A 12,479-nucleotide genomic window follows, 5' to 3' on the forward strand; every position below is an offset into this window, starting at 1 on the left:
CCATTCATTCCTTTCCACCTGGTATCTCAAGTTCCACCACAACTGGTTCAACATTCAGCTCTTAATAACTTCTCACGATTATACAGCTTTCATCCTTTACAAGCACCACCACCACCCTGTCTCTTCCCGTAGAATGAATGCCTTGGAAGTTCAGTTCCAATTTTGGTCACCCATCAGCCACTTCTCTGAAATCGCAATCATATATCATTCCTATTTGTAGCTATCCTGTTGTTAATTCATCTACTATTTGCAAATGCTTGATGCATTTGATATGGTAACTTTAGATTATTCTTCAAACATTTCTGCACTTGTGTTTTTGGCCCAATTTGCTGCTAGCCCTCATTTCCTCTGCCTACACTTTTACACTTTTCTATCTTTCTAGATACCTGCTCTTGTCTCCTCACTCAGGTTCACATATCCTGCCACGAGTTTAAGCTCTCTAACATTCTAGCAATGGTGCCAAAAATATCCTGCTAGGATGCAAACTCTCCAGCTGGTAGAAGAGCCATCTCCTCCAGATGTGATTCCAGTGCCGTAGGAATCTAAATCGCTTCCTCCTCATCTCTCCAGCCATGGATTCTCCTATTCATGATTTCACGAGCATGTGGCATTGGTAGTGATCCCGGAGAGTACAACCTATCAGGGGAAAAATGGAAAAGCAGGACCTAATTCCCCATATTCTGCTTGCAGGACCTGATCCCTCTTTATCCATGCTGTTAGTACCATAGACCAAAATCTGTGACTATTTTCCTTCCCCTTCAGAATGTCCTCCAGCCATTCAGTCACGCAATTCAAAACAAAAAAAAGGAGAGAATTCTGGTTTCTGGAAACACCCAATAACCAGGCAGCATGAAAAGAGAAAACATTCGTACTTCAATCAATTGTCTTTCATCAGAACTAATGAAAGTGAATCAAGTTCATTTCATGTAGGACCCTCAAAGCCAGAAGGTGCTTTGACATAGCTTGGTCAGAAATCCATATAGACAGATTTGCTATGTAAATGTACATTTAGCTTCAGCACATTGTGTGAAAGTCAAAATATAGAATATATGTTGAGTAGCGAGTAAAAAACAAAACTATAGTAAAGCTTTGTAAAAAGCCTTTATTGTAGTTAACACAAACATTGTGAATCCCAGGAACATTCAGCAAATCAGCTCTAATGTCAAAGGTACCTGATGCAAGACTGGGGCTTACAATTTTGATTTAAAAGTAATAAGGGCAAATTCAGTCACAGGCTGTAGTTAAAGAGGTCAATTGCAAAGATCACTGACGTAAAAATGTGAATTGTGGTTGTGTACTGGTCCAACGAATTAAGTCTAAATTCAGAATCAAAACAGTATAAATGAAATAACACATCAGGAGAGGGCCACTAGCAATAGACTTGCACGAAATGCACCCTGTTCAAGTCATGGGCTGTGCTGCTCTCCAACAGATTAGCTTTTTTTTTGAAACAAATTAACTCTGGAAAGTTGGGAAGAGAATGAGACATGGCAGTAGACAGAGCAATGTGCCCTTATGCCTCAACAACAGCGGACCGGTATAAGGCCTGTATCAAACTACTGGACAAGTGGGTGGGGAAACAGCAGGGATGCAGGCCCAGAAAGAGGAGACGGGTAAACAGCACCAGTACGAAATATAAACTACACTTCCAATTACCTTTCAGAAACAAGCTTTTGATTTTGAACTGATGTATGGAGGAACTTGGAAAGGGTTTTCAACTGAACAGAACTGAGCTTTGCTTTAGTGTCCCTAGCTCCATTTCCATGGGCAATGGCATTTTTGGAAAGGTGGGGCAGTGAAGGTCATAACAAGCAGCCATTACTTACTGCTCCAAGGTTCACAGCTTTGGGAATGGAACTGAACTACAAACAGTATTTTAACATTCAACATCAGTCCCCACTTACTCCAAAGCATGAGCAGGCAAAATAAAACTAGCAGAAAAATAACCAAAAGGAAAATCAACTTAGTGTTGACCTTTCCAATTCCTTCTACATTAATGCCTAAGCAGCAAAACTGCAAAAGAGGGTTTTTAATGTCCCATTAAACTAAGGACTAAGGACAGAGTCCAATTAAGAGTTCCTAATAATAACTACTTGCCCCACTCCTAATGCTATTCCAACACTTTAGGTTGGACATACTCTTTGGTCATAAAAGTTAATTATTCTGCTGACTAGCCCCCAAACAAACCAACTCTCCAGACTTAATTATGCAATAACTCAATTTGAAAGGATGCAACTAAATGGAACTTCAAACTGATTCATTTCAGGCCAGGGCGGTTTCAGGCTCTAGATAGGCAGTTAACGTAACTTATTTAATCTAATGTTGAGGTGATCAATCAAGCTCAGCTTAAGTGTGGACAGATTCTAAATAATATGGAGAACTATCTGCTTGGCATTAAAAGGATTTAGATGAAAATTGTAAGTTTGGATGCTAAGTGTAAATTAACCTATCAGAATAGACTGGAAGGCTTTTGGGATCTTATAGTTAGCTTATATCCTTGAGAAGTAAAGTGCATCCTGTATACATTCTGAACAGTTACACATTGTTGGAAAGTTGTAAATCAAAATATTTTGATTAATTATTTCAAGTTCCTTTGAAGGGCTAACCATAAAATAGTTTTAATAAAAATACTCACATAATATCCACTTGGCAAAAATTAAAAGTTTCTGCTATTTTAAATTTGTCAATGATGGTAAACTATTGTCAAAAGCTTGCATTTGAAAGTATTTCTCAACAACCCATAAGCAGTAATTTCTTTCCTCCTTTTTAACAACAGACAGTATCACTTCTTGTCAGACTATTCAGAGAACAATTCAAGATGTCAAGATTAAACTTGAGCAATTCACTTTTTTTTTTAAAAAAAAGAAGTGCTTGATGGATTATATACAAAATAAAATTAACTTCAGTGATCAAAAGAAATCTGGGTTTCAATTATGATTCCCAAGGCATCAGTCAGGTAACTTCAGTGAAACAGCAAGGTTTCAGCTATCTGCCTACAAAGAGAGACACAACAGTATTATTTTACCTCATAAGTACACCTCAGCCAATATCATTTGAACATAATTGAATCAGCTCAACTGTGCCTCAAAATTCTGCAGAAAGTAATGGCGTGAAAGATTCCAATCATGAATGCTCACATGCAGCTGAGTTCAGAGAGAAAATTGCAAGCAATTGGGTTCCAGGTAGAGGAGTAATCACAGGAGTAACTGCTCAAAACAGCCTATTAGAAGAGCCATGGTTCAACACAAAGAAACAAAAAACATAAATTCAATTATTTTTGAAGCACCTCAAAGCTATGTTTTTGAGTTGATAAACTGGAAACTATTACAGGAACGAACCAGATTTCCAGTTCTACAGTGCCTCAATAATCAAAAGCATTTCCTGATGATAATGTCTTTAGGCTCTGCTGAATAAGTGTTAGAAAAATTACTTCAATCCTTTTAAAGTATAACTGATTGCCTCTCACCTGAGTCAAGAAAAGCAAAGCAAAAAAAAAATCACAGCAAACATCACTGGGACTTGAGGAAAATATAAATCATCCCCTTGACCAAATTATGACCAACCTCCTTCCTTATCCATTCAGAAATGAAACCTTATTCTAATTTACAAGGGTGCTTCAGCACATCATTAAAAACTATTAAGTCAATTTTTGCGCCTCAAAAATATTACTTAACTCTGCAAACAGGACAGGTATATAATCATTTTCAATATCCCATCTTGGAGACAGTTATGCACTTTCTTCCTCCCCGTCCAATACTCACCAAATTGAACTAAACATGAATTTGCTGCATTCAATAGTGTGTGGGATACATCAGTGTTGTGTAGGCGGATCTGACTGCCTTTCCATGTCTATTGCCATGGGATCATTTTGATGTGTTGCCCTTGGTCAAAAGCTTGTAAATGATCTATTTGACGCTCTAAATTGGGGCCAGTTAGTGCTATTAAGAATATTGATTCCACAAGTAGTTTAACATTTAAGAAACAGCTACGTGCAATATTTGAGAGTGAGCTCTAACAAAGTTAAACTGCTGCTACTTACTCAGACAAGCTAAAGATTCCTGCAGTGACTGCAAGCTGCTGTTTAATACCGTGCTTCTTTTTTTTAATAAAAATACAGACTGCAACACACACTTTCTAAACAGCAATGCAAGACAGGTTGCTTTTTAAATACAGCAGTTTCCAAATGTGGGAAATTTTGCACTTTATTTTTAAAAAACATTTTGCTGCCTTATGATGGGTATGGTTGCATTTCCAATAGTTGGCAGATACATAAACCAGGCAATATCCTATCAGGCATCACATAGTTGTCAACAATATTCCAGAATGGCAATGTCTACTGCTTAATGATTGTACATTTCTGTCCACCAGCCCATCTGCCCAACTACCCTCCCCGCCCCCACACCTGACACAAACATAAGAAAAAAAAAAGAGAATCTACTGAAAAGTCTGATTGTAGGCAAGTTTGAAACATTATGCTGCAGAAGCACTTGACCTTCAGTCTCTTCCACACAAATCCAGGCCCATATTCACAAAAGGCACAAATGCAAAAGTGTTTTATCTAAAATTCAGGGGTTAGGGAATTTTTGGCGCATACACTGCATAAACTTTTGTGAATACAGGCCCCTACCAGCCCCTGACACCCACCAAATCCACCCTCCCCAACCCACCAACACTGACTAGTCGTAATGAGCCATTATATATCACCTAGTATAGACTGACCAAAGGGATACTGTGTCTGATTTGTTTAAATATGTGCTTTCCAATGCTGCACTTCACAATGCTGCACTTCACAATGCTGATACCGCCAGGTCATCCACACTAGGCCTGGCCTCACCATTAACCACCCACTACAGATAGAGGGAGTGAGTTGGGTTCTGAATAGAAGGATGGGTGGGAGAATGGAGGTGAGATGGGGGAAGGGGAAGCGGAGGAAGGATAGAGAAAACAAAATCATTCATCATCAAAATTCTGCTGGAGAAGGAAGTTTGCAGCGAGATTTTCATTCTTCTCACAAGCGAAGTAGGCTTGAATGACAAGTCCCTCAGGGAAACCCAATGCCTTTAACTGAAACAAGAAAAAATATTATCAGTAGCGAGTTATTGATTTCAACCTCTCCACACACCCACTTCACTTGAGGCATATGCCAAAAAAACTAAAACTGCAAGTAGACAGAGAGCAGGTAATTGGGATGGCTGCATACAGCATATTCCCAAACACTGATTTGACAGAGCAACAATGAATCAAATTCATACTTGAAGTGAAGGGAAAAACTCAGTGCAGAACATGTAGAGACCCAAAAGGAGTTACCAGTGAAGATCTTAAAATGACAGCTGAAAATGAGTATTATTTTCACAGCCATGAACAAGTACTAGACATCCAATAGTATAGCACAAAATGACACAGGACTGACTGTGTCTGTTACTGTACATGGAGACTTCCCAATTTTCAACGTTTTGCTTATTATTTTTTAATGAGTACAGTTCCTTTCCCACAGGATTGAATTGCCTGCAGAGGCTAAATTGAAGGCTTAGTTATCCCAAGGCATTGTGTAAACTGGACACGTTCTCAAATGAGAGATTGATAAGTGCTGTTTTTCACATTACACAAGTGTTTTCATAAAGTCAACTATTGCACCTTGTCCTTAACAGTAAAACAAACATGAGACACTTTAAAGGGGACAAATTCAAGACTAATCTTGAAAGGCAATATTTTAGTTAACAAATGGCCTATATAATTAAGCTCAACACAGAGGATTTAGAGGGAAGCAAACATTATGTATGAGAAGAGACTGACAAGCAATAAAATGAATCCAAAATAGGTATTTACACAAAGAAGGAGGTACACCTGAAGTACTGAGTGAATACTTTGCACCTACCTTTACCAAAGATGACACTGCTGCCCAAGTCATGGTAAAAGAAGGTAGTTCAGATATTTAATATATTTTAAGATTTGAGGTAGTCTTGGATAGGCTGACTGTACATAAAGTTGATGATGCACTAGGATTGGATAAAATGTACCCAAGAGAAATGAAGGCAGTGATCTTCCAACCCTCATGAGATACAGGGTGGTGCCAGAGGATTAGAGTATTGTGAATGTTTGTTCAAAGAAAAGTGTTTTTTTAAAAAAGTTCACTCACTTGTGGGACGTGTGCATTGCTGGCTTGCCTATCCTTAGTTGCCCTTGAGAAGGTGGCAGTGAGCTGCCTTTGTGAATTACTGCAGTCAATGTGCTGTTAGTGGATCCACAATTCCCTTAGGGAGGGAATTCTAGGATTTTGACCCAGGGACACTGAAGAAATGGCAATGTATTTCCAAGTCAGGATGGTGAGTGGCTTGGAGGGGAACTTGCAGGTGGTGTTCCAGTGTATCTGCTGCCCTAGATGGAAGTGGCTGTGGGTTTGGATGATGCTGTCTTTAGTGAATTACTGAAGTGCATCTTATAGATAGACAAAAGTGAGGACTGCAGATGCTGGAAATCAGAGCCTAGATTAGAGTGATGCTAGAAAAGCACAGCAGGTCAGGCAGTATCTGAGGAGCAGGAAAATCAACGTTTCGGGCAAAAGCCCATCATCAGATAGATAGTATACACTGCCACTACTGAGCATTGGTGGAGTGGGGAGTGGATGTGGTGCCAATCAAGCAGACTGCTTTGTACTGGATTGTATCACGCTTCTTGAATACTGCAGGAGTTGCTTCCATCTCGGCAAATGGGAACTATTCTATCACACTCCTGAATTGTACCTTGTAGATGGTAGACAGTCTTCCTAGCCTCTGATCTGCTCTTGTGGTCACTATGTTTATATGGCGAGTCCAGCTGAATTTCTGGTCAACAGTAATCCCAGAATGTTGATCATGGGGGAATTCAGTAATGGTAATGCCATTGAACACCAAGGGGCAGTGATTAGCTTGTATTTTAATTGGAAAGAACGGGTGTGGTGGAATATTACTTGCTACTTTTTGCTACTTGCTCTGCTGACCTGCAGGACATTGGTTGTCTTGAGTCTAGGCTGGAATGTCTCTGACTTACAAATTGTAAGAAATTACATTATCATCTCCTATTATTCAAAGCAGTTTACATGGTCATTTCCTTGTCACTCAGAGACCTCAGAGCCATTTACACTGTCAAGTCCTACCATTTACATTTTCAACCCTTATTCAGAAATCAATAAGAACATCACAGTTGGAATTCTGACTACACCCTGTAGTTAGAAAGTACAATTCACACCAGATCTGCCTATTGGTTCTAGAGACGAGTTGGTCACTGCATTGTGTCTCAAGTACCATGTGGGGGTTTTGGGAAGGGGGTAGGGGGAAAGAGGGATGGCTGGGGTTGTCTTATTGGCATGACTGACTGTGATGTAAAGATCTCGTATAAAGAAAGGACTGTTTCCTTTGTCTGGGGAGAGATTTTGACACGACTTTGCAAGCCCTGCAAGGTGTTTTAAAAGTTCCTCCTGAAAGTTTGTACTGTACAGCACTTAATAAGATTTGGTTTTTGTTCACAGAAGTTGGCATATTGCAGTTACATCAAGCGTGTAAGAATCTGAGGAAAAAGAAGCTAAGATTTAATGGCAGCAGTGGGATTCCAACACACACCGAGCTTCCAGGTGGACTGAGTAAGTGATCGCCTGAGTGCCAGTTGAGAGAGATGGATGGGCCCACAAGGCAAACTTCACCTTGGTCTCGCTCTCTCTCTCTCTAAACCTACCACTCAGTCAACCCTTCGTCCCCTAGGACTCTGTGGTGACAAAATCTAAGATAACTTATGCACTTGCACACCAAGTTCGCTTTCAGAATCATAAGTCACTGGGAATTCGGAGGTTAAAGTCCCCTAGGTAAGACGGGATTAAAGCCCTCCAGTAGTGAAGTTTGAGGCTCAAGAGCGTAGAGTGCAAGATAAAAAGATACACGACATTTACTGTGCCTGTCTCTATCGCCCTGCCTTAGACTGGTTGTTAAGAGGGAAATCCCCATGTGAAGGTCAGGACCCTGAAGTGGGAGTGGAGACTACAAACACAGGGTTTGAGGCTCTGGAGCATTAAAAAAAAACAACTTACATACCAGGAACTTCAAAGAAAAACACCTAAACAAAATATGGTATTTCTTATTCCCCACACCTGCCCTTAGAAGTATTTTTGGGACAACACGGCATCACCAGGAAAAAGGGAAGAAAGTGGAGCAGGCCTGTCAGGAGCTCGACAGTAAAGTACATTAACTGCTGGGGAAGCTTTGTCCAGACTTTTGTCTCAGTGGAAGTCTCCATTTCTGGCCTGTGGGACAGGGAGTGGCATGGACTGTGGCGCCAAGTGGTCCACTGCGAGGGTTTTCTCTTTTTAGAAGTCCAATTTCATCAAGAGAAAAAAAGCGAGAAATGTTGAAATTAAGGTTGCACTAATACTTGGGTCAAAACAGGAAGTTTCAATATAAATTATGCCACACTGAAAGTGTTTGATATTTAAATATTTTAGTTTGTTAAAATACTGGTTCAGAAAATCCTTTTAAGTAACTGTTTTGCCTTATTTGAATTAGGATCTCAATTCAATGTATTTTGTGGGTCATGTAATAGGGCAGATTTTGTTTTTACATTAATATGACATAACATAAGGTCCTTTTTAAAATTATCAAACATGAAACCTTAAAACAAACTGATTGAGGATCTTGAGCCCCTGATTTGTTTGAAATTCTATAATGCCAGTTTAAAAAAAACAATTGTGTCAGTGGTCATGTCTTAATCTTTTTTGTTTTTTTAAAAAATGCAGTGTTCACAAAAAGAAGAGAGTGTATTTTAATTTTGATGCTTTAAGGTTTGAGAGAATACTAGAACTTGAGGCTGAGCTGTTTCAGTTCTGTCAATTATTGTTAAGGCTTCATTGGCCCCCCTATATTTTGCAAATTAAAAGAATGTTGATCTCTACAAAGTTGTAGATTTATTGGTCTGTAATCACTAATTCCAACTTTTATTTGGGAAGTTTTATTTGGAGAATATATTTTAATATGCTCTGCATTTGTTTCCAACAAATATTTGAGATTTAAATCGGAACTGAAACTGCCTCTTCAATTGCTAAAGCACAGGAAACATTTTGTTGTTTTCTTGCTGTTCCAGATTTTTGAAATCCTTTTCCTGACAGCTTTCACATTAGCCAAGTATTAATTGGTCAAAGGAAAATAATTTTTGAACAACCTGAATGGGGTGCCCAGAGGGCTTGATGTTTGGACCACTGATTGTTGTTCATAAATGACTGAATTGTTTAGGCAGTACATTTTGGAAGTTTATGGATTGTATAAATCTTGATAATGTCATAAATAGTGAACAGAAAACAGACTTCAAGATGACTGAATGTTGAAATAGGCAGACACAATTTAGTGTAGTTAAATTTCTGATAACCATCTTAGCAAGGAAGGAATGAGAGAGGAAATGCAAAGATACTTTCAGCAGCTATCATTATCAAGAGTTTTTCCATTCACAGGTAAAGCACGCTATCGGACTACCACCCCCGCACTACCTCCGCCACACACACACACAATCTGATCCAACGGATTCAATCAGCTCCCCAGTCATGAGCATGAAAATTGAAGAAGCTAACAACAGTGAAGAAGAGGTCTGTATGTTTTTGGTCAGTGACCTTCCCATGGATATGAAACCACATGAGTTTTACCTTCTCTTTCAATCATTTAAGGGATATGAAGGTTCACTGATCAAGCTAACAGCAAAACAGCCAGTTCTATTTGACAGCAGAACGGGAGCAGAAGCAGCAAAGAATGCTGCATTCACTGAGCCTACTGCTGCATTTCACGCTCAGATGCTGCAGATTTTATCTACTGCATAGACTAGTAACTCTCCTCATAATAATTGCATATTGTGTGTCAATAACTTGCTTAAGTACTGTCAGTAAGATTCTTATGAAGAAGGTGGTAGTGTCATCTAGGTGGTTATTATTGAATGATAAGGAGGGAAAATGTTAAGTGCTTTTTTCCTGAGATTCTTACCCACTTGACGCAATTGCAATACCCCAACATCTGTGAACAACCAAATCTTATCAAGCACAGTACAGTACAAACTTCCTGGAAGAACTTTTAACACACACCTCACAAGGCTTGCGGAGTCGCGTCAAAAGCTCTCTTCGAACAAAGGAAACAGTCCTTCTTTTATACAAACTATTTACATCACAGTCAGTAATGCTCACAAGACAACCCCTTGTCACTCCCTCACAGTCACATGTCACTCAATACAAATGCAGTGACCATATCACCTCCAGAAACAATGTAATGCAAACTATCTCTTAATGGCCAGATCTGATGGGAATTGTATTTTTTTAAAATACAGGGAGTAGTCAGAATTCTACCTATAATGTTCTTAATGATATCTGAACAGGAGATGAAAATGTAAATGGCTCTGAATGACAAGGAAATGGCTATGTAAATGGCTCTGGATAATAGGAGATAAGGTAATTTCTTACAATCTATCTACAAGTCAGATGCATCGCACCCTAGCCTCAGGACGTCCAATTTCTGCAGGTCAGCAGAGCAAGTTAACTCTTTAATATTACACTTTTCGGTCCAGGCCTGGACATTGACCACGCTTGCTATATTTGAACATGGACTTTTTTGGTACCTGGGAAATTCATGAAGGGTGCTGTCCATTGTTGGCAAACATCCCACTTCTGACTTTATGATGGAGAGAAGGCCCTCGATGAAGCAGCTCAAGATGGCTGGGCCTTGGGACACTGAGGAACTGTGATATATTCTGCAGAGATATTCTACAGCTGAGATGAAGGATACCCAACCACCACAACCACCTTATGGAACCAGATAGGACTCTGACCAGCAGAGGGATTTTCCTGATTCCCATTGATTACAATTTTGCTAGGGTTCCTTGATGCTACATAGTCAAATATAGCATTGATGTCAAGGGCTGTCATTCTCTCGTCACCTCTGGAATTCATCTTCTGTCCATGTTTGAAGCAAGGCTGTAATGAGGTCAGGAGCTGAGTGGCTCTGGTTATACCCAAAGTGGGTGTTAGTGAGGGGGTTGTTACTAAGCAGGTACTGCTTGATAGCACTGCTTTTGGCACATTCCATCACTTTACTGATGATTGAGTAGACCGGTGCGGAGGTAATTGCCCAGGTTGGATTTTACAGCTTTTTGTACACAGGGCATACCCACACAATTTTACACATTGTTGGGTAGATGCCAGTGGTGCAGCTGTATTGGCATAGCTTGGCTTGGGGTGTGGCAAGGTCTAGAGTACAGGTCTTCAGTACTATTGATGGAATGTTGTCAGGGCCCATAGCTTTTGCAGTATCCAGTGCATATAACCATTTCTTGATATCACATGAGTGAACAGATTTGGCTGAAGACTGGTATCTGTGATCCTGGGGACCACTGGAGGAAGCAGAGATGGATTGTCTACTTAGCACTTTTGGCTGAAGAATACAAATACCTCAGCCTGATGTGTTGGGCTCTTCCGTCATCGAGGATGGAAATATTTTTTGAGCTGGCACCTCCTTCAATCAGGTGTTTGATTGTCTACCATTATTCATGACTGGATGCGACAGCACTGCAGATCTTAGGTATGGTCTGTTGCTTTTGGGAATGCTTAGCTCTGTCTATCACTTGCTGCTTACGCTGTTTGCCACGCAAGTAGTTGTGTTTGGTAGCTTCACCTTACTTTTAGGTATGTTTGGTGCCGCTCCTGACACGCCTTCCTGCATTCTCTATTACATAAAGCTCTGTTCATCAATTATAGGCCAGCTTGGTGATGAGGAAACAAACATTTTGGAAACAATGACTTGGGATGAAAGTAACTTATTCCAATTATTTGAGAGTCAGCATTGATTGAGGCCCATTATATGCTGATGTACAATTTCAAGAAGGACAACGATAAACAGACTAGGTAGGTTGTTTGAATATGTAGAAGACAAAAAATTAAATGCAGAGAAGCACAATGTGTTTCAATTTCATAAGATTGGGGAAAGACAATATAAAAAAGGTACAATTCTAAAGAGGGTGCAAGTGCAAAGGGAAATGGGGTATGTATACATATAAAATAATTGAAAGTGGCAAGAAAGGTTGAAAACGATTAATAAAATGCACATAATTCTGAATTTATAAACTGGACTATAAAATGCAAAAACAAGAAAGTTATGATAATAGATCATAGAATAGTACAGCACAGTACAGGCCCTTTGGCCCTCAATGTTGTGCTGACCTTTTATCCTACTCTCAGATCAAATTAACCTACATACCTTTCATTTTACTGTCATCCATATGCCTATCCAATCCGGTGTAAAATACTAGTTTGGCCTCAAGTGGAGCACTGCATCTCAGGACACCATACTCCAGGAAGGATACAAAGGCAATAGATATTGTGCAGAAAAGTATTAAAAGAATTAGTTATGTTGGTAGATGGGAGGGCATCTTCTGTGAAGAGAATGCTAAACGCTGATTTGATAGTAACATTCAAACTCCTGATGAAATTG

At 39.6% G+C, this 12,479-nt stretch overlaps 1 protein-coding gene across 2 annotated transcripts in view; it reads right to left on the minus strand.

Moving 5' to 3' along the window:
• Positions 1-1,082: 1,082 nt before the first annotated feature.
• Positions 1,083-12,479, minus strand: part of LOC140494463 (UV excision repair protein RAD23 homolog B-like) — an 80,207-nt gene continuing 68,810 nt past the window's right edge. For both annotated transcript variants that reach the window (XM_072593653.1, XM_072593652.1), the window contains exon 10: positions 1,083-5,064. In XM_072593653.1, the coding sequence (XP_072449754.1) occupies positions 4,951-5,064 (114 nt within the window). In that variant the 3' untranslated portion in view covers positions 1,083-4,950. The remainder of the gene's footprint in view (positions 5,065-12,479) is intronic.

The sequence above is a fragment of the Chiloscyllium punctatum genome, chromosome 24 (assembly GCF_047496795.1).
Source record: "Chiloscyllium punctatum isolate Juve2018m chromosome 24, sChiPun1.3, whole genome shotgun sequence".
NCBI lineage: Eukaryota > Metazoa > Chordata > Chondrichthyes > Orectolobiformes > Hemiscylliidae > Chiloscyllium > Chiloscyllium punctatum.